This window comes from Eubalaena glacialis, chromosome 16 (genome assembly GCF_028564815.1).
Source record: "Eubalaena glacialis isolate mEubGla1 chromosome 16, mEubGla1.1.hap2.+ XY, whole genome shotgun sequence".
NCBI classification, from domain to species: Eukaryota; Metazoa; Chordata; class Mammalia; order Artiodactyla; family Balaenidae; genus Eubalaena; species Eubalaena glacialis.
The window spans coordinates 3,614,130-3,637,579 of NC_083731.1; the positions used below are offsets into that span (position 1 = coordinate 3,614,130).

Sequence of the window (23,450 nt, forward strand, 5' to 3'; positions counted from 1 at the left end):
ACCGAGACAAGGGAGAACTAGGAGAGGGACCGACCTATGGTAAGTGCTCCATAAGTTGCATATATTACGATTGTGATTATCATTTAGATAATAATTAATAATAGAATCAGTTAGAAATAGATTATAGATTGACATATATACACTAATATGTATAAAATAGATAAATAATAAGAACCTGCTGTATAAAAAAATTAAATTAAATTAAAAACAAACAAACAAACAAAAACAAGATCTAGCCACAAGTCTCATAACTACTGTAAATCTAAAGCAGCAAGAGCGTAAATGATATTTGGAGATATCTATAACTACCGTAGTATGAAATGAAAATATCTGTGATTTCTATACTCAATATTATATAATAACCTGTAAGGGAAAAGAATGTGAAAAAATATATATATACATGTATAACCGAGTCGCTGTGCTGTATACCTGAAACCTACATGATATTGTAAATCAACTATATTTCAATAAAATTTTTTTTAAAAAAGAAAAAAAATATAATACCTCCTGTCTCAAATCTTTGTCTTGGGAGCACCTTCAAGTTTGCATGCCTAAAATGTGTACTGAGTAAATCTTTTATTATATCACAAGATCATCCTCAAAGAATACTTAAGTTTACCCTTACCTTTTTAAAAATTATGTGTCTTTCTCAACTTAATTAAGTTCAATGCACGTAATAAATCCTTAGCAAAAACTGAACATTCGTTAAGAGTTCATTGCTGCAGCATCTACTGTGACAGGTGTACCCGGGCAGCACTTACAAGTTCAAGTACTCAGTGAGTCAGAGTTTCCTTTCACTAACACACAAGGTTAGAAACAGGTCATGCACTGAGTCAAACATCGCTTGCTCTCAGCTTATAATTCAAAATCTGACCTTTGCTGAGAATGTTCTTATGTAGCACCACAATCATTTCCATCATTAATCAATATGAAGGGAGATTAGGAATAATTTCTTTGTATTTCAGAGCCCAACTGTTCTGGGACTACACCCATAAAAGCTGTTTAAAGTAGGTTGAAGATAAGCAATTAATGACTATTTCTAACTTCCATTAAATCTCAATTCCCAGAAACATAAATGACATTTATTGCCCAGATGTAATGTTAGTATTACTTAAAATTTTTTGAAATAAAACTCGAAAAACAAACAGCCAGGAAAAAGAAAAAGTAAATCACAGGAAGAACCATAAATAAAAAAGAAACCTTTAATGATGGATTTTTTTTTTTTTTTTTGCTCCCGTCTAACTTTGTGGAGAGTGTGCCATCTAGTGGGAATTCTCAACCAATGCACTCTCACTGCCACTGTTCAAAATGTTGAGACCTATAGACATTTTTCTTGTTAAGACCTATAGACATTTTTCTTGTTGCCGTTGTTTAACCAATCTGTCCAGGAAGATTTTATGCAAAGTGTCATAAATATTGTTTTCGTTCAGTTAAGCTGTAGGAGCTGATGTCTATATCTGTATCATTTCTATTCCATAAGCAAGAGTGCTATCTGCTTGTTCTAGATACTGTTTCAATTTTACAAACAAGGAAGTATTTTTAGGTGCATTTAACACTGAAATAAACCTCCATAAATTTTCATGTGAGACTTTGAAAACTTTTAGTTCCAAAAACAGAGTCAAAGTTAAAAAAAAAACAAAACACTTTTGTAGATGGAATTACAGTAGCATTAGTTACAACAATACTTTCTTCTCTCTGGAGTTCTAATCATGTAAGGACACATGATAAACACTGGATATGCCTTCAGCTCACAATTCCTGCTCCATGCCTATTTTGTGTTTCATGTGGGTAATGAATTGGTAGTAATAAAGAAAAGATGTATTTGAAGGAGGCAGGCTTGCAAAATTTTGTAACGTTTGCTTTAAGACTCAACATACTTCATCAAAATTTCAAGACAAGTTATTTTATGGAATAAGTATTGAATAAGCAAAGGAATATTCAGATGGTAATACAGGTGCTGATTTGTTCTAATTAATAGACATATCAACATCTTTTAAATAAAATCAGATAAGTAGGTGTGATGATAATAATATTGTTTATATATAAGCAATATTATATATTTATTTATATATCATTTATGTTTATACAGATTTATTTATATATTGTTTATGTTTATATTTTTATATGCATAGTGATCTACTTTACCTATGAATACTGATTTCAAGGAGGAAACTCAGAAGGATCATCAATTTGTGAAAGGTTAGAAGGCTAACAAGTTCAACTTTATACTACTGATTGTAAACCAGCCAAACAACTTCCAAAATTGTGGTACCTAATATGTGTAATTACTAAGCAAAGATGATACCCCAACCCAAATTCAAATATCATACGAATATGAGCTCCTCAAGCCTGACCAGCACTGTAAAAGTGAGAAAACCCACGAATGCTGTAACTGTTAGAAGATCCATATAACACAAATCACAAAAATATTGGGATGTACAATGCATTATAACTTGCAAAACAGCTTGTCTTATTATGAAAGAATATTTTGTCTGTGGAGTTCTCATTGTACAAATGTTCCAATGGATATGGTTTATGAATCCGGAGTGGCGGTGTACATTTTTATTGAGGAATGTTGTTTTGTGCCCATTAGATATTTATAATTCATTTTAATAAAATAACTTCTTTGTTCAAGGGACTTGAATTATTCATGATTTTTCTGAGTTCTTTCCTGTCGGAGCTTCTCACAAAGCAACCCCTGACGTTTGACTTTCTAAATAGCCTAAGTGATTCCAAACCCTCTTTTGCAAAGAGAAACGGATGTTGGAATGGAGGTCAATAAAGAAATGCTTGTTTTCTCCTACACGCTCTCACACTTCAAAAGAGGGGTCCAAGCCACAGACCAAGAAGTTGAATTGTCTCTCTGAATGCTGGATTAGATTGTTGCCTTTTGTTCTTCAGTGGCTCCGCGTCTGCAATGCCAAGCACACGCATGTACATGCACGCACACACACGCGCGGACGCACCGAAGCCAATGGTCTGCTATCAGCTTTGAGCTTTTGCAATAAGAAAGATCAGGAACACAAAACTCCAAGACTTTCCTCCCTCACAGACTGCCCTGAACACCTGCCCCACGGTCCCCAATCTGAGGCTTTTCCTCCCATTAGAGATGTGCGATGTAGAAAAACAAAAAATGAATTCCAAGTAATGGGGTTTCTCATTACTGCTGTTGCATAATATATTCACTTCGGTATAGACCTCTTTATGGTTCTGGGTTTGATTTTCTCCTTCATGAAATGAAGGGATTTGATAAAAAAACATTTCTAATGCTCTGGTAGCTTAGAATTTCTATTTTTAAATCACTTTCGTCTGGGCAATCATGCTTTGATACCGGTGTTTAATTCTTCTGAATTTCTGTTGTTTTGGGGGGACAGTAAATCTCCAAATAGTCTCTTACTTTGAATAAAAAACAATTTTGATAAGGCCTTCTTACTTCATGTCTCCTGTTTGACATGATAAGGTGTATCTATACTGCTGGATGTAATATTTTCAAAGAAACTGAATGAGAGCTGTTAATCATGTAACAGTGACTTCGAATACGGCCAATTCATTCCCCTCCCCCGGTCCCACACCCCACATCATTCACCCCCCGCCAACCCAGACAATGGCAACCACAGATATTGTTCTGTCCCTTCTCCGACAGGTCTAGGGGTTCCACTCCATTAAGACCCCATCGCCCCTGGAAAATCCCCCGTCTCTCAGCTTGCACTTGACATCTCCATCTACTTGTCCAATCAGCTCTCCACCTTCAACTCTCAAACAACATGACTGGTCCTCAGGCCATGCTCCTCCTCCCCAAGCATCCTTTATTTTCTCTCACAAAAGTTCTCATAAAATCATGACCACTCACACCATTCTTCTTGAATCCAATAACAAACAGCCAGTAAACAATAAATCAGGTGTCAATAGATATCTGAAGTACATCCATGTCTCTTTCAGAGTCCAGCTCCTCCCTGCTTTGCCAGGAATTCACTGCTGTGTTTGGACTCGCACACCCAGCTCCCTCTCTCTCCCATCTCTCACCCATTTCTCCTCTGAATGGGGTTTACTCTCCTTATTGGCTCGTTCCCATCCCATCCAAATCTGGACCAGTCCTTGCGGGAAGACACACCGGATCAGGCAGTTGGCGGAAATGCACACGTTGCAAAGACACCCCTCAGCTCACGGTCTTAAGACCCCTCCCCTCCGCGGCCCTCCTGTGACCAAGGCATCCTCATTTTAACAAACACTTTCCTCCTCCATTGCAGAAAATCAGCTCCCCAGTTTACGTGTATTGTTCATCTTAAGCCATTATGTAACCTCATCTGTTACTAATGAATCATAATTGCTCAAATATTATGTCCCATTATTTCAAAAGACTACTGAAAATTAGGAATGCATAACTAATGTTATATCCAAAATACAGCAAAGGAATATAAAAGTTTATATGTGCGCTAATTTTTTATTCTGATCCGAAAACTAGGAAAATAGAAACATAAGTTAATACACATACACAAAACATCACCTAAACACTCAATAAACGGTAATAACCCTGTTATACAGATAGTTCTAATCCAATAGTATATCCAATTATTCTCCTAAAAGAAGTCACCATTTCTTCTCTGAAAAATAAGAAGAAAATTTAAGACTGCTAAAATGCAGCCACAATTTGAAGGCAGAACTACCAGACTGAAAATGCATAATCACTTACCGATGGGCACATAAATTGTTAAGGTGGAGTCCATACTTTTCTTCAGCAGATAACCCATCCATCAACAAGGAGAAGATGAGAAAATTGCTCTGGCCAAGAGGTTGTGAAACAAGTCTGGATTTCTCTAGCATATATGTATAAATTCTGGCTGGTTAAGAAAAGAAAAGGGATTCTGTCAAATGGCATTATTAGTTTCATTTCCATAAATTTACACATATTAATTAGAAGAAATAATAATGGAGCTTCTTTTCAAGCACAGACCTTTTAAAAACAAAATAATAGACTTTATTTTTAAAGAAGTTTTTTAAGTCCAGAAAAATTAAGCAGAGAGTACTGAGAGTTCCAACATACCCTCTCTCTCCCCTCCCTAACACGCTGTTTACCCTATTATTAACATCTTGCACTACAGTGGTACATATGTTAAAATGAATGAACCAATATTGATACACTATTATTAACTAAAGTCCGTAGTTTACATTGGTATTCGCTCTTTGTGTTGTACAGTTCTATGGGATTTGAGAAATGTGCATGTCATGTGTGCACCATTACAGTATCATACAGAATAGTCTGCCCTAAAAATCAGTCATCCACCTACTCACCCCTCCCTCTCCCCCAACCCCTGGTAACCAATGATCTTTTTACTGTCTCTATAGTTTTGCCTTTTCCTGAACGTCATATAGTTGGAATCACACAGTATGTGCCCCCTTCAGATTGTCTTCTTTCACTTAATAATATGTATTTAAAGTTACTTTTTTGTCTTTTCATGGCTTTATAGCCCATTTTTTATTAGTGAATACTATTCCATTGCATGAATATACTACAGTTTATCCATTCAGCTATTAAAAAACATCTTGGTTGCTTCTAGTTTTTGCAATTATGAATAAAGCTGCTATAAACATTTATGCCTCCATTACGTGCAGATGTGGTTTTCAACTCAGTTGAGTAAATGTCAAGGAATGTGATTCCCAGATCATATGGTAAGACTATGATCAGCTTTGTAAGAAACTGCCAAACTATCTTCCAGAGTGGCTGTACCATTTTGCGTTCCCATAAGCAATAAATCAGAGTTCCTGTTGCTCCAGATCCTCGCCAGTACTTGGTATTGTTGGTGTTTCGGATTTTAGCCATTTTAACAGGTGTGCAGTGGTATTTCATCTTTGTTTTAATTTGCATTTCCTAGATGACGTATAACGTGGAACATCTTCTCATATGCTTATTTCCATTTGTCTGTCTTCTTTGGTGAGATGTCCATGCAGATATTTTGCCCATTTTTAAAACTGAGTTGTTTTCTTACTGTTGAATATTAAGAGTTCTCCATATATTTTAGACAACAATTTTTTATCAAATATGTCTTTTGCAAATATTTTCTCCCAGCCTATGGCTCATCATTTCATTCTCTTAACAGTGTCTTTCACAGAACAGAAATTTTGAATTTTAATGAAGTTTAGCTTATCAATTATTCCTTTCATGGATTGTGCTTTTAGTGTTGTATCTGAAAAGTTATTGCCAGGCTTCCCTGGTGGCGCAGTGGTTAAGAATCCGCCTGCCAATGCAGGGGATAGGGGTTCGAGCCCTGGTCCGGAAAGATCCCACATGCCATGGAGCAACTAAGCCCGTGCGCCACAACTACTGAGCCTGTGCTCTAGAGCCCGTGAGCCACAACTACTGAGCCCGTGAGCCACAACTACTGAAGCCCGCGTGCCTAGAGCCCGTGCTCCGCAGCAAGAGAAGCCACCACAGTGAGAAGCCCGCACACCACAACGAAGAGTAGCCCCCGCTCGCCCCAACTAGAGAAAGCCTATGCGCAGCAACGAAGACCCAACGCAGCCAAGAATAGAATAAATAAATTTATTTTTTAAAAAAAAAGTCACTGCCAAACCCACAGTCACGTAAAATTTCTCCTCTATTCTCTTTTAAAAGTTTTATAGTTTTGTTTTTACATTTAGATTTATGATCTATCTGAGCTATTTTTCGTGATATCTTTGTGCCTACATTCGTGGGGTTTTTTTGCCTGTGGATGTTCTGTTTTTCCAGCATAATTAATTGAAAGGACTATCCTTTCTCTATTGAATTGCCTTTGCTCCTTTGTCAATGATTAGTTGACTATGTTTATGTGGGTCTATTTCTGTGCTCTCTACTGGTGTTCCATAGATCTATTTGTCTATTTTTTCACCAGTGCTACACTGTCTTGATTACTGTAGCTTTACAGTAAGTCTTAAAGTTGGGTAGGGCCAGTCCTCCAATTTTGTTCTTCTTTTTCAGTGTTGTGTTGGCTATTCTGGATCTTTTAACTCTCCATACAAACTTTCTGTCAATATCCACAAAGTAACTCAGGGATTTTTATTGGAATTGTACTGAATCTATAGATGAAATTGGGAAGAACGGACATCTTAACAATACTGAGTCCTCCTAGCCTTCCTATCCATTGAGCATTGAGTGTCTCACCATTTAGATCTTCTTTGCTTTCTTTCATCAGCGTTTTGTAGTTTTCCTTATGAAGATCATGTGCATATGTTGCTAAATTTATACTTAAGTATTTTTGTTTTGGTGCTAATGGAAATGGTGCTGTGTTTTTAATTTCAAATTCCAGTTGTTCATTGATGATACACAGGAAAGCGATTGACTTTTGTATATTAACCTTATACCCTGAAACTTTGCTACAATCACTAATTAGTTCCAGGAGTTTTTGCTGTTGTTGTTGATGATGATGATTCTTTTGGATTTCTAAAATCAAATCAACAAAGACAGCTTGATTTCTTCCTTCCAAATATGTGTACCTTTTTTTTTCTTTTTCTTATTACATTAGCTAGGATTTCCAGTATGGTGTTGAAAGAGAGTGGTGAGAGGGGACATTCTTACCTTGTTCCTGACCCAACATATACTTTTGTGCACAATATAATCTGAAACAAGACATGTCCTTGCCTATAACAAAGCCACCAAAATAAGTATTAGAATTTTCTTGACTAATGTCTCAAAATTTGCAGGTACATATTGTTCGGGTATATATCAGTAGACATTGATTTTAAATGCTCTGCTGTAGACATTAGCAAGTATTACTGTCAAACAGCTCAGAAGGTTTTTATAGCTGCACTATTAAGGACAAGAGATACAGACAATGGTCTCTCACTGCTGGAAACACTGGAAGAAACTCACTGCAGCAAAGGCAAATACTATGTGAATTCATGAAGATACAATTTAATATACAGAATGGTACTAAGGTTTCAAGACCTAATATACTGGAATTATAAGAGGGAGCTAAATCGTGGTTTGTAGTGCAGTGGTAGATAATGATACTGGTCCTTCAACAATAAAGTTTACATTCTGGTCAGGGAGGAAATAAGTAATGTGTCTGTAAGTAACGCAGGTGCAATGTGAATAGTGTCCAGTCATCTTCCTGGTTTATTGTGACCTCACATGTATTAGAGTAGGACTCATATCAAGGATTCATTATTTGCTCCTCTGCCTTTAAACATTACAAAAGCAAAAGAAAAAATAACCGACATCGTAAATACATGTTGAAATTTCATTCATAGCACGTGAGAAATGACGAAAGTATGCAATTTGGGAATCACAATCCCAGTTTTGCTTCAAAGATAGGACTGGAAATTCAGAATCTAGTGTTAATCAGAACTTAGGACAATATATTTGGCATGCTGAAAATCCTACTGTTTTTGGAGTATTCTTTTTGTTTGAATTCAGGTTTAATCTTATCATTATGAATGGTCAGTAAACAGTTATGTATTTGAATTTTAAATGCAACTGTGAATTACTATAGTTTTCCACTTTGAAGTAAGAATTCATGGTCGATAATTTTTGGGATCAAAAAAATAGCAGTTTTAGGAAGGAAAATGAATTTAATTTTTCCCTCCATTTGAACTATAAACCAAATTTTGTGCAATGAGTCTGCTGTTAATTATTCCAGAGTCCAGCCTGTAAAAGCAAAAACTGTGAGGTCTCCCAATTTGGGTTTTAGATAGCAAATCTACTTGAACAAATAGAACCACTATTGCAGTGCTTTATTCCTATAACTTTTGTAAGTGGTCAATTTAGTCAGTCAGAATAATGATCAGTGCTTAAAAAAAAATCTCAAAATTAATAAACCTTATTAAGAACAGTTGTCTTATTAGACACCTTCTAGTAAAGTTATCAAAAGTGCATAAAGAAAGACTCTTTCAAAATACCCCTTTAATTAGCGGCATTAAAGCCCGAAGGTGATGGTAAAATTAAAATGAGGTGGTGTGGTTTCTTTTACATTTCTCCATGAGTATTTAATCAGGTGGTAATTTCAAGTTGAGGTCTTAATTATTAAATTTTCTTTCCTACTTTTTCCTTCTTAAGCAAAATGCTGAAAACATGTTCCATTTGTTATTGATAATATTAACCCTGAAGTAATTAACTGCTCAAGAGAATATTTCTAAAAATCTGTACACATAGGAAATAAACTGTCATAGCTGTCCCCACTGTTATTTTCTGGTCACCAACTAACGGAATATCAGGTGAAAATGGAGGGCTAAGTGGTGACCTTCTGACCATCAAGCTTCTATACTCAGAGAAAAGACTGACCTTATGCCCACTTGTTCGAGCCAACACACAAGCTCAATTTAAAGCAGCATTCAGCACTCATCAAATTCCACATCACAGAGGGACCTCAGTACCTTTCATCTTTCAAAACCAGTAACATCCTAGTTAGCACATCTCCAGCAGTGAATAAAATTGCTGTGGATTTAGAAGAATTTCTGATCAGTAGGATTTTTTTTTTTTAGAAGTCCATCGTTAAGGAGGTTTTAGAGGGAAGAAAACAACCAAAAATTCAAAACAACCAAAAATTCAAATTTCTGTGAGACTCTAATATTCTTCTGAATGGGGAAAATGCAGGCCTTTCTGTTGCGTTTAAAATGAAACTGGAATAATGGAAGGAAAATGATAGGTTTTGAAGTTAAAAATGTTTCTGACTCATTCATGCAAGTGTCCATGCACAGAAAGTTTCTACTAATTTCTTGACTTCTGAAGACTTGTACGTTTTAAAAAATATTTTATGTCAGAAATAGTCTTGACTGGAAATATACTTGTGATCCTCCATCTTTCCAGAAATCTATATGAGTAGGTCTTCCAGAAAGTTTCACTACTGAAAAAATAGATATGTTTGCAGATTATATGTAACATAATATGCAGTGAAAGGATTTTATAGAGCTATACCTATTTTTGTTCAAGATGAAAGGAGGTGGAAGAGATAAACCTCCCTCTCCTTCAAGAAGGTCAAGTGCTCCAGGTGCCCTTCCACTGGCTTCCAGGAACTTCCAGCACCCACTCTCACTCTGCCCACCCAAGTGGTTATCAGTATATGACTAATAAGATCTCTTCCCAGAAATGCCCATCATGCCTTCAATCAGCAATCACCAAAAGCACACTGCTGCTTAATTAATACAGCCAAATAGTCTCTCTTTCACCCCCAGGCACTACTTTTGACTTCACTCTCCAGGATCAGTAGTGCCGGGGGTGTTATAGGTGAACGGTGCCTCAATCAGGAGTCCAAAGTACGGTCCCCAGTCCTGAATCTGATACTGGCATCTCCACGTCCCTCTTAACTTCACTTTTCCCATCCGTAAGTGGGGACAAAAAGAAACAAAGATCCCAGGCTTCCCGGATCCCAAGAGGAGGAATCACCATTTAAAGTACCTACTGTGTACCAGGCACTGTGCTAGGTGCTTTTCCAACTTTGCCTCATTTAAATCCTGCTGCAGGCCTTTTCACATTTAAACCCAACTGGCTTATCTCCAAAGCCCAGGCTGTTTGCACTAAAAGATGCTGTTCTTCAAAGGAGATGCAATCAATTAAAGCACTCTGAAATTTTTTTTTAATTTATTTTATTTTTTTTCATTAAAAAAAATTTTTTTTTTAATTTTTTGGCCACACCGCATGGCTTGCGGGATCATACTTCCCCAACCAGGGATCAAACCCAGGCCTTCGGCAGTGAAAGCATTGAGTCCTGACCACTGGACTGCCGGGGAATTCCCGGAAACTTTTTTTTAATTGAAGTATAGTTGGTTTACAATGTTGTGTTAGTTTCAGGTGTACAGCAAAGTGATTCATTTTTGTATATATATATATATATATATATTCTTTTTCTGATTCTTTTCTATTATAGGTTATTACAAAATATTGAGTATAATTCCATGTGCTATACAGTAGGTCCTTGTTGGTTATCTATTTTATATACAGTAGTGTGTATATGATAATCCCAAACTCCTAATTTATCCACCCCCTTCCCCTTTGATAACCATGTTTGTTTTTTATGTCTGTGGGTCTATTTCTGCTTTGTATATAAGTTCATTTGTATCATTTTTTTTAGATTCCACATATAAGGGATATCATGACATTTGTCTTTCTCTGTCTGACTTACTTCATTTAGTATGATAATCTCTAGGTCCATCCATGTTGCGCAAATGGCATTATTTCTTTTTTTATGGCTGAGTAATATTCCATTGTAGATATACCACATCTTCTTTATCCATTCATCTGTCTATGAACATTTAGGTTGCTTCCATGTCTTGGCTATTGTAAACAGTGCTGCAATGAACACTGGGGTGCATGTATCCTTTTGAACCATGTTTTTTCTGGATTCATACCCAGGAGTGGGATTGCTTGATCATATGTTAGTTCTATTTTTAGTTTTTTAAGGAACCTCCATACTGTTCTCCATAGTGGCTGTATCAATTTACATTCCCACCAACAGTGCAGGAGGGTTCCCTTTTCTCCACACCCTCTCCAGCATTTATTATTAATAGACTTTTTGATGATGGCCATTCTGAAACTTTTAAAAGAACTGAGAGTATAATACTAAGGATAGTTGACGATGACATCAATGAAGATGAAAACTATTTATTTGTCTGTCTGTTTAAAACTAAGGTTCGAAAAAACGAAATGCAAACATCTTAATATATTTTCCATCTCTTTGTGTTCACTCTAAGTTTTAACTTTCCCAAGTAGATAACACAGCCTTGGCATATTTATTGGGAAACATCTCTGACTGTTAGCAAATTTCAATTTCCACTTCAATAAGCCTGGGTGTCTTCAAGGCACAGAAAAGACAAGGAGCCAATTCTTCTTCCCTTCCCACACATGGGTTCTGGGTCCTCCTACCTTTGTAGACCCTTCAGCACGTTTCTGTTTTGCCAGTCTCCACACTCAGGAAGCAGATAATGTTTCTACCCTTAGCACACACAAACTCTCGTTATGAAGAGAATCGGCTCTAATTTACAAAAAATAATCCAGAGTTAAATGTTGATAACTTTCCTTGACTATTACACGCTCTCAATAATGGTGTTCTTTGCTGGCATGAATGAGTTCCTGAGGCGTTTACACAGTCCCCTCCCTGAACTGAATGATGACTGCTTTGCTGTGATCGCTCCCCAGTGCCACTCCTCAGAGTCTGTAATCCAACAGATACTGAACGCAGGCCTACGGTGCACCTGGACAGACAAGCGCTCTGCCATCGACAAACGTGTATCCTAAGAGGAGTCACAGACAACAACCAGACGAATGGTAAGGGACGCTTTCAGATTTTGACAAGTGCTGGGGAAGAAATAAGAGGGGAGACTTGGTCTACAGTCAACAGAGTTGGAATCAAGGGAGCACATTAGAAACAGGGGCTTGGGGAACTTAGAAAGATTATACTGCTAAATAAGTAATCTGATGGGAAAAAACCCTGGACTGAAAGCCCAGGTTAGAATGTTCTTTTTTTTTTTTAATTTTATTTATTTATTTATTTATTTACTTATTTATGGCTGTGTTGGGTCTCCGTTTCTGTGCGAGGGCTTTCTCTAGTTGCGGCAAGTGGGGGCCACTCTTCAACGCGGTGCGCGGGCCTCTCACTATCGCGGCCTCTCGTTGCGGAGCACAGGCTCCAGACGCGCAGGCTCAGCAATTGTGGCTCACGGGCCTTGTCGCTCTACGGTATGTGGGATCCTCCCAGACCAGGGCTCGAACCCGTGTCCCCTGCTTTGGCAGGCAGATTCTCAACCACTGCGCCACCAGGGAAGTCCTAGAATGTTCTTTATTAATTAAAATTTCCTCAAAATAAGAAACAATCCTGACTTTCTGTAGCTGATGTTTCATAAAACTGAGACTTGTATTTTCTTTGTTACAATTGGTGGTTGCATCCCTGATCAAGGAGTTGGCATTAAATTATAAAAGTATAAGCAATAATGTCAATAAAGGAAATATACAGCATCTATCAGCCTTAAAAGTAGTAATATAATATTCCCTGTACAATAAACTCATTACAACTATTTTACGTGTTGATAATTTAAGAAAATCTAGACTACCATGAAGCATGAAATCAACCTGTAACCTACATATATTTTACCTAATTTGAGGTGTAAAAACCTTAGTCCAATTTGGTTTACTATTTTAGTGAACACTTAAAATTCAGAAGGCTTTTACACAGGACTAATTTGAAGAACTCAGCTGTCTTTAAAAAACATGTAAAGTAATTTAAATTAATACCTTTTTAAAATTTTTCTTTCAGAAAAGGATTCTCAGTGATGAAATTATTCAAAAATATCCCATTGACGTACAGCTTCTTAAAGTGTTTAAACAGTGCCTGTTTTTGGAGGTGATGATGATACATTTTCTTAGACTGAGAATAATTTTGAAAAGTAAAGACAGACACAATAGATCTCTCCTTATTCTCTGTCGTGGGGTGAATTGTGTCCCACAAAAAGATATGGCTAAGCCCTAAGCCCCCATACCTGTGCATGTGACCTCGTCTGAAAATGAAGTTACGTGCCAGGCGGACAGTACGCTGACGCTCACAGCTCTTTAACAATTCAGAGGGCGTCTCAGGACCTGGAAGCGCCTCAGGCTCATCTGTATGAATATTTATTGTCACCCTGTCACAGTGTGCAGCCTGCAGAGGCCGTGTGAGAGGTGTCTGTGGGTCTGATTATGCTGAAGCTCCGTGGGGCTGCCTGATGATTAACAGAAGGTTCCACAAGTGAGCCTTCGCCTTCTTTTTTTATGCAGCATACAATTATTTTCTAAATTAACGTTCCTGAGGAGGACATGTTAAATTCTTTCCAGAAAAGAAAGTAAACAAAATTAGGAATGGATAAGACCGTCAGAAGCCACTTATCGTATCTTCGTCTTGGTAAAGGGAATATTGAATCGAGAACAAGCTGTATCAGTTTCAGGTGTACAACAAAGTGATTCAGTTATACATATACGTGTATCTATTCTTTTTCAAATTCTTTTCCTTATTTGGTTGGTACAGAGTTGTTAATCAACTGCACACCAATATAAAATAAAAAGTTAAAAAAAAATAAGTATAAACTTTACAACCACAAAAAAATAAATAAATAAAATTCTGCCATTTTTTCCAAAAAAGAACACGCTGTATCTCCTCGGAGCCAATTGTGCATAAGCCCTAGCATCCGGCTTTACTTGGGTTGGGCTAGAACCGTCCCTCTCAAACTTCAGCATTTGTCTGAATCGCCAGGGAATCGCCAGGAATTGTTCAAGTCCCAATCCTGAGGTCTGCAGTGGGGCACAGGAGGTTGCATTTCTAACAAGCTCCCAGATTACACAGTGTCCTTATTTATCTTCAGGTCCCCCTGGAGTAGCAAGGGGCTCGGACGTGCAACCTTCGGAACCCCCAAATCTCCCAGCTGCTATGGCCCCAACCCTTGGTGCCAGAAAGCTCAGGGGAAATTATGCTCACAGATAAGGTGGTCAGGCTGTGCCCTCCACTTGGAGGGAGAGTCTCACTGGGGTGTTACAAACAAAGATGTGAAAACCAGAGTTTGAGGCTCAAGACATTTCTCCTCTGAGGTTTTCCTAAAATGGTAGATCTTCAAATAGAGCTCTTAGCCATGGAGTGAGAAACAAAACAAAACAGCCTTCCTATTGCAGAATTTAAGCCTCTAACATCAACATCTAAAATTATCTTTTCTGACTCTTTTTATGCATATTTTTTACCAAATTTCATTTAGTACTAATGGGATTTGGACATACCTTACTGCACAATACAGGTTATTTGTTTCTAAACTATTGTCAAAAGTGACTTTTGTTTCCTGAAGGGAAGATAGTGTAACTTGAAACACCAAATAAAACTGATCTCTTTCAAAGATAATTACAATTGTTTGTGTGCTAACAGCTGTTACAAAACTTCTGAAAATACTCTATTCCTCCAAGTAGATTCAGGCATTCTAACTACAGTTATATTCATGTTATTAATTTGCATGGATAATCTGTTTTGATTTGAAAGATGTAAAATCCCAAGTGAATTCTAAATTAGTTGAATTTCAAATAGGGGGTTTTCATGGAGTACACATTAAATATTTAAATCAAATAAGAAATAGTTCTGTTTGGGTTTAGTTGGGTGATCATTTTGATTTTTTGATTTGTTTTAATTCAATCATTTTAAAATACAGATTCAGTTTTATTTAAAATAGATATCAATGTATCTTGCAAGAAGGAATTATGTACTCAAGTTACACATTATTTTGATATTTAAGTTTGTTTCTGTGTTCGGCAAGTGTGATTCATTTCAGCTATTTTTGGTTTGGTTTCATATTATATAATTTATACAAAAATTGTCTTGAAAGGTTCGCCTTGCATTTCAGAATATTTTTCAATTCACAATAATTTTAGAACTCATAACTTGACACCTTGGGTGTGCACACTGATACACCCACATGCGGGTGTGCGCACACACACACGCACACACACCAGTCACTGTTGCCATGGTGCTTGGTGTTTCTTTGCCCCCTTCTGGTAGCTCCAGAGATCTCCTGTGTTAATTTTACACTTACCTCCAGTTAAGTGTTTTTTCCTCTCACAGAATTGTAGTTCAAAATACTTTATGAAGCAGCTGGACAGGTCATTAAGAGTGGTCTTGGCATGTCCAAAGGCTTCTAAGATGCTCATGACCTGTAGCAAAAGGGAAACATTTATTAATTTTTTAAAGGGAAACATTTATTGAGCTATGCATCTGTTTAAACAAAATTGGGTAATAATAGCAAAGAGACAGGACTATTCCCTCAGCTAAGAGGTTCTCCATTGTTCATACAACACAATATTGCAATTTTAAGGTCATTCTTTTCTCAAATGCAAACTGCTAGCATCCTCCCTCTCAAATGGTAGCCAATGGTAACAAGATAATCATGCACAGAGCACATGACTCCCTTCCTTTCACCAGCCTCTCAGTGTAACACACACACACACACACACGCACACACACACATGCACGCACACAACTCAGCACATGCTATTTGGGCTTTTTAACTTGAATAGAACAGTAGAAGTGCGTCTGTGGCTTTGGAGGGAGGAATTAGAGTTAATATAAGCAATAGTCAGAATTTCCTTTAAAAGTAACGAATTCACTTAAACATTTGTTTATAACCTTCTTCTGAACCCGTATTTACTTTGCCACATACTCTTTTGCACCCCGAGCCCCTAGATAACCCTCCCATACCCTGTTTTTGCTCCATAATAAGAATTCTAGATGAAGCCGTTGGTTCCAGTGTATCTTATCACGAGGTGCTCTTGTAGGGATGGGTGTTTGCAGCTTTAAAATGCTGTTAATATAGCTCCTCAGATCAACCCTGGCATCTGAAATTCTTCACATATTTCCTTAAAAATTGACTATAGTATGAAAGTCATCTTTTTCTCACAATCGATTGTGCCTGTGATAATGATGATGGCCAAGCAATTCTCCAAAAAGTATGAAAATCTGGAAGGTTCAAAGGTACTTTTCTGTATCTTTCAAGATACTGACATCTTAAATGCAGTTCCTGCATCAACCACAAGGTGGGCACTATGATACCTTATTGATATGCTTGGTGGTGGCTTATAATTCCTGATGACAGTATTTTTTGAGACTTTTATTCTAAATTAGAAAAAAAAAGTTTGCTGCTATTTTTTAACTTTCTGGATACTGCTCTACGAAGGCATTCAACTCACCTGGAAGTATTTTATATTTTGAAGGTTATAAAACAACACTTTGATTCTAATCACAAGTCACAGTGCTAAACATTGTGGAAACAGTGAAATATATTAAAACGTCTGTTTTTGAAGTTTGAACTTTTGGAGAGAAACACTGAATCTTCACAGAAACCTTATGATTTAGGTCTCTTTACAATAACCTAATTTTAAAGATCATAACAGTGCATTGATAGTAGTAATGGCGGAAATGTTTCTGAAAAATAATTTGAAACAGATTTATGAAGGTCCTATGTTTTACTTCTTTTCCAACAACTTAATATGAAATAAATATATAGCAAAATTAATAGTGTAATTATATCACATTTTAAACCTTTACAATATTACAATAAACAATTTTTTAAAAAGTCATAAAAAGGAATAAAATAAAATTTTTAAATATTTTGGCTTCTAGTTTGTTGGCGTTGTATCTGATAACACACTAATTTCTTATTATAATAGAAAATGAATATAAAAGATAATGAATGACCCACGCCCAGACAGGAAGTCCAGGGTAATGAAGGGCGCGATGCATGTGCTCTGCCCAGCACTTCCAGCTCTGCTAATGACAAGTTCTATCACCGTGAGCAAGTTTCATAAATTCCCAAACCTCCTTTCCTTTACTCTAAGCAGAATAAGCCCTTCAGTGGTTATCAGAGTCCAGTGTATGAAGCGCTCAGCTTGGTGCCTGGCACATGGTAAGCATTCAACAAATAGCAAAGATTAGTTTTGTTTTTGTTAATAATAGTAGAAAACATTTATACTTTACTTACTATATGCCAGGAACGATATATATATAAAGTTATATATATAAAGTTATATATAAATTATATATAACCGTACACACACATTCATATATATGTACGAATGTATATGCGTGTATATGTACAAATAACTTCTTTTAATTCTCACCACTACTGTCTCCATTTTAGAGAAAAGGAAATTGATGGATTAAGTCAATTTCCCAAGGTTCAGAGCTTATAAATAGTGGAGCTGGGATTGAAACCCGAGCAATCTCTTGCAGAATCGATGTGTTTAATCACCGTATCTGAATAACAATAAAGACATATAAGGCAGAAAATTAGTATAAACCTAAAACTACTGAACAAATATAAATACATGGCATTCTTTCATTGTGCACTGCTGGTCCACGATTCAAGATTAAACTGAAATGAGGTTTTTTTTTTTTTTTTTTTTAATCTTTAATCATCCATTTGCCCAATAGGTGGCACTAAACAAATGTGTTAAGAGAAATACAGAAAAAATGCAAAACCAATACTGCTCTGCTGCTCAACTTTAAAACAAAATAATGAGAATATTGTGCCATAATAAAACTTTAAATAAAAATATAGGCAAAGGGAAGTAAGTATACATTTCCTCAGTATTTACTGTTTCAAATTTTATTGGCATGATTTGTTCCTATTTTACATTGGAATTTTTTTCTATAAAATTTTCATAGTTCTGCCACTAAAAGTTACGCACTATTATCCTGGTAGTAGTTAGTCAGCTGGATTTTCTCAAAGTAAAAACTTGTAGCCTCCTCAATAAAAAATAAGGGCTTAATCAAGGTGACCCCATCACTCTCTGTGAAAGCAGTTGCTCAATAAATATTTATTTAAGTAATTTAAATGGAATTGAATGTCTTAAAGTTGAAACTCATTTGGGCCAGAATTAGTGAAAAGTCCCAGGCAATTGTGTTTTTTTCCCAAAACATGACTTTTATGTTCCAATAAACCTACTGCCATGGAAAGTCCCTGCTTCCACAGTTTGAAATTCAAATACAGGGACTAGAAACAACCACCTTCTTAACTGATCTCAGCTGTCTTGAAATTGTCCAGGGAAACAAAAGCAATATCTCCAGTGATAGGATTCAAACCCATCTGCCCAGGGGGTAAAGCTCCTCTGAAGCCCATGGCAAAGGCAGAATGTAAACCTATGTAGACTTTCAAGACGGGACAATTGAAGTATAAGATTAAAATCCAGAAATGTTATAGCTGTGCGTCCTTTAAAAATATGTGTATTACCTGCATAAAATCACCAAAAACCACCTCTGGAGCTCACCTTCAGAGACCAGTTAAATCTCCTTCCCCCCCTCTCTGCACCCTCTGCAGATAGCACTGCTCACCGTGCTGGCCTGGAACTTAGAAATGGCCAGCTTCCTCCCAAACCCCTTCCTTTTGTGTCCCCCCCCCACTCCGGATAATAACCTTTAATTTATAAATCTTTAATTCTGCCATCGATGTAAACCACCAGGAAAGTGTTCTCTACGCCTCAGTGTCTCCACAATTCTGTGCTGAAGACCATCCCGATGTGTCCTTCCTGTTACGTTGCTACCATTCTTCTACTATTTATTCTTTGGAAACTGCTGACCTTCAATGACTGTTTTCTCTCACATTATGCTAAGATGTAGGGCAAAATGATCTGGTCCAGACTCAACCAGTATCTCCCAGTGGAAGATACCATGTGCCTGTCTGCCGTGCACGTGGCCCCTCGGGGCAGCATCTTGCACGTGTCTGCCCTGTGGTACCTCCAAGGGCTGTTCCACCATCTAACTCTGCTCACTAGCTCCTCTCCTTTCAGGGCCACCTAACGAACCTTCCCCTCATCTTGCACTGAACATAAAGCCTTCTACTACGTTGCTCTATGTATCAAGGATATTCTTTTCTACTCACCTCCTAAATACAATTTTTCTTTCATGCAGAAAGTACTGGCCCATCTCTTAAACAGGCATAATTTCAGTAAACACCTGTGATGTTATAATGATTTACAGTCAGTTCATAACTTTTTCCAATGCTTGCATTTTATTACCCCACAGCACACACACTTGGAATGCTGGGCAAAAACTGTGGCTGGGTAATTTTCAAGAATGTCTTGTACACTGAATAAATGCATGTGGATGATCATTTAAAGGGAGACCAAAAAAAGCATGATGGACATGAAGTTTAAGCCATACTCAAACCTAAGACTGGAAGTCACTTATTTATGACACCCTTAATTTGCCATGAGAAAGGAGTAAAATGAACAAATGAATTAGAAATAGTTTCACTTGAAATTTGCATTGACATTATAATATGGATTCCCAGATGCTAATTGATTTGGAAGAGCTATATCTATCTTACCCAAAAAAATGCAGCTTAGAATGTATTCACTACATAAAGCCAATTTACATAAAGTAATCCAATTTACATAAAGCCAATTTACATAATCTAGAATGCATTTTAGAAGTTACACTCTGCTCTTTCTCAAAGCATTGTTTTAATAAATGAGTGCTTTAGTCTATAATTTACATAGAGACTACAGTTTCTTGTCATTACAATTAAGCCAGTAGATCCTGTTATTTTATTAGGTAACCTGAGTCTACTTTATAACCGCATTGCTTTACAGATTCTCTAATCCTTAAGTGTCATTAGTAAGCATATTAAAATATCTGAACAAAGAGTTTACACTACTTTTCCCAAGTTGACCCAAAATGTTAAATTACTTTGAGCTGTGCTGTAGAATTATGCACATGCCCAATATATAGCTCGAGTTTAATAAATGGTTATGAATTAAAGTCATTAATGAACGCGTACAATACCATAGATGCATCGTAGAGTTGATTTATCATACATTCTTTGTAAAGAGAAAAACTGAAAATAGAGTTTCTCCTTCTAATCCGCTGTGGCCTGGAAAACACCTGTTAACAAAACTTGCTAGAACAGTGTGAAAACATCAATCTACTTGCAGGTGTCTCCTTGAGTCAAATGTCTGAGTTTTATCGTGTGAAATTTGACCTTTCCCCTAGCTGCTAATAGGGCTTTGTGGTTCCTCATTCAATCCTGACAGTATTTTAGGTCTATGAAGTAGCAGAATAAGAATAAGGTGTCTTCATATAAAAGCAAATGTTACTGCGTATAATTTAAAATCAGTCTTAATTTGGGTGAAGGGAGTCAAAAGGTACAAACTTCCAGTTATAAGATAAATAAGTCCTGGAGATGTAATGCACTGCATGGTGACTACAGTTAATAATAGTGCATTGTATATTTGAAAGTTGTTAAGAAACTAGATCTTAAAAGTTATCATCACAAGAAAAAAGATTTTGTAACTGTGTGGTGATGGATGTTAACTAAACTTATTGTGGGGTGATCATTCTGCAACATATGCAAATATCAAATCATTATGTTGTATACCTAAAACTAATACAATGTTATATGTCAAAATATCAATTTTGGGGTTGAAGGTTTATCACCAGCCTATTAATGTCATCAAAGTTGACTGTTACCAGTTCTTTTACATATACTGAAACTTTATTATCATCTCTTAGTAATCCCCCCACAAAAGTTGCTTATCTGGCCAATCCCACCAAAGTGTCACTTTCTATGTAAACAACGACAGACTCTAACTATATTACGTATTTTCAATCCAACTGTTCAGAGCAAATACAAAAAGAGTATGATGTTCACAATATTTTAAAATATATACAAGAAAATAAACCTTGACGTGAACAATATTCATTTGCACCGGTCTTTTTTTCTTTCCACAAATTTTGGTCAACTTATGGTTAAACTTGTGGCCTATTAAGATGCCCCCTTTATTTGTAAACTGCATTTTTCTTGCTTCTCCATAGTTTCTAACCCACGCAAGAGACTTACATGTTTAAATTTGGAATCGAATATAGGCCTGCTGGAACCAGACCTACAGGCGAGGTGTCTCATTATTTGTTTGCTGGCTTCAGATTTCCCAGATCCTCTTTCTCCACTAAGATAAAATAGAAAAAAAAACACAAGTTTACGGTTTTGGAGAACGTAGTAAAAAAATTAAATAACCAGAGATAATTCTCAGGCACAAAGAAGGTAAGGAAATGACATAGCGACTTTTAATGAGATGATGGTATCAATTAACACTTCCATGTGATTCACTCCTTTGCTGTACTATATGCACAATAAATAAATAAGTGTGTGTGTATGTTTGTGTGCCTCTGTGTGTGTACCTGTGTACACACAATACGGTGTTTTCGATGCCCGGACTATAAATGAATAGGATGCCACTTCTGCTCCCCAATATCTTACAGAGTAGAACCACATGATGTGGGTAAATTATAGCAGAAAGGCCTTAGGCTGAAAAGAAAGACACTGCCGCCTGCCCTCAGCTTTGTGAGTGCAGGTGAGTGAGGTGGCCGCCAGGTGTCGGCCCCCTACAGTCGAGATGCGTATCTGGTAGGGCCACACGTCTGGCCTGGTTAAATCTTTGAGTCCTCCAGGAAAGGCATTACATCTTCCTTGGAAAAGTCATTCAGTCCTTCTCTGCTTTCCTCCTCTTTCCTTCAAGGTGAACATCAAGCATGCAGCTCCTAAAACTAAGCCGGTAAGATGGGGGAGTGACCGGGTAGGTCAATGCCTGGTGCTCAGCAGATCCGAAAATGGCCTGTTTCGTCTTGAGGTTGCTGTCAGTTCTGACATTTCATGTTTTCCATTTTCCTTTAATCTAGGAACAAGCACCAGCCAAATATGTCCTGTATAAGGACAATGCTTTTGGTATTTCCCAGGCATACTTCGTAAGTGACATAATTCCTATAAATAATGATTGTATTATATTCCTGAGACTAGGCAATATAGGGTTAACATAAAACTCCAAAACAATAATTACTGAACCAACGTGGTCCAATATGAAATAAAGCTTTTACTGCATCTAGATGGAATACTCGTGAAAACGGTGTTTATTCATCGATAGCCAAAAGTTGAAAATACATACAAAGCTCTTTTGCTAGGGCTTTCTCAGGTTTCTCCCTTGAGCATTTGTTCTAATGAATTTGATTAAAGGGTGTTTGCCAGGAAAGAAACTGACACTTAATTCTCTTATTCACGTCTCAACTTGTTAATAAAACGTCTACTCCCGTCATCTGTCACCATAAACATTTTAACCACTTTTAGAGCGACCAGCTTAGCAGCCTCAGGGGAGCCGGTGATGGTGACCTGCGCAAGATACTAAAGAGCTCATTTTCTGGGTTCAAAGACCTTTCCTTTTAACCTTCTAATTGCAGAGCAGAAACAATCTAAATCTTTCATGATGGAAATTGAATGTCTACAATTATATTCCCTGTTAAAAAATTCTATTACCCAGCAACATAACTTGATGTCTCAGGCGTCTCGTTTTTAGAGAGATTTTGCTTGCATTCACTCAGGGATCAATCTTGAAAATACCATTTTCCTTTTTCAAATATTGCCTGTTCCTTCAAATGAGACTTACTGAGGGCCTACTACATGCTGGCGTCTGTTAGTCTTCAGGGTAAAAGAGGTGAAGAGATACCACTTCCTGCGCTATGGGCTGGGGATACTCTCGAGGAAGGAGTAGGTACATAATTAAGGTAGAATTATAACAGGTGGGCACAGCTAGCAATGAGCCCATGGGCGAAGGGGCAGGTACACCTCTTGGAAGAAGCCAGGGAAGACTTCTGGGTGAGGTGGTACTTGAGCTCATTCTTGGAGAAGGGGCAGCGTAGAAGGCAGTGCTTATCCAACGTTAAACACTCAACCAAGACTCCCTGAGCATCTACTGAGCAAGTCGAAATAGGGGCGGGTCTAGAGTCCCTGGGGATCTGGAGACACAGAGCCTGGGAGGCTGTGGGGCTGACCCAGTTGTTGCGTGAGTCCCTTTTCCTTCTCCCCACCGTTGCCCTCACCCTGTGACCACATGTAGGGAAAATGATCAACTCTCTCGGCTAGCTAGAATCACATGCCTTTTTAGCCATCTCATAAAATCCCAAAACGATCACCACATTTCACTTTGAGTAAAATATAAAGAA

The 23,450-nt window shown here is 37.2% G+C and overlaps 1 protein-coding gene across 1 annotated transcript in view; it reads right to left on the reverse strand.

Annotated features, from left to right (window-relative positions):
- MYO16 (myosin XVI) overlaps window positions 1-23,450 on the reverse strand; it is a 422,800-nt gene that overhangs the window by 232,524 nt on the left and 166,826 nt on the right. Inside the window, exons 13-15 of the mRNA XM_061170768.1 lie at window positions 21,301-21,406; window positions 15,502-15,619; window positions 4,691-4,838 (exon numbers count right to left, since the gene is read on the reverse strand). Coding sequence (XP_061026751.1) covers window positions 4,691-4,838; window positions 15,502-15,619; window positions 21,301-21,406 — 372 coding nt within the window. The remainder of the gene's footprint in view (window positions 1-4,690; window positions 4,839-15,501; window positions 15,620-21,300; window positions 21,407-23,450) is intronic.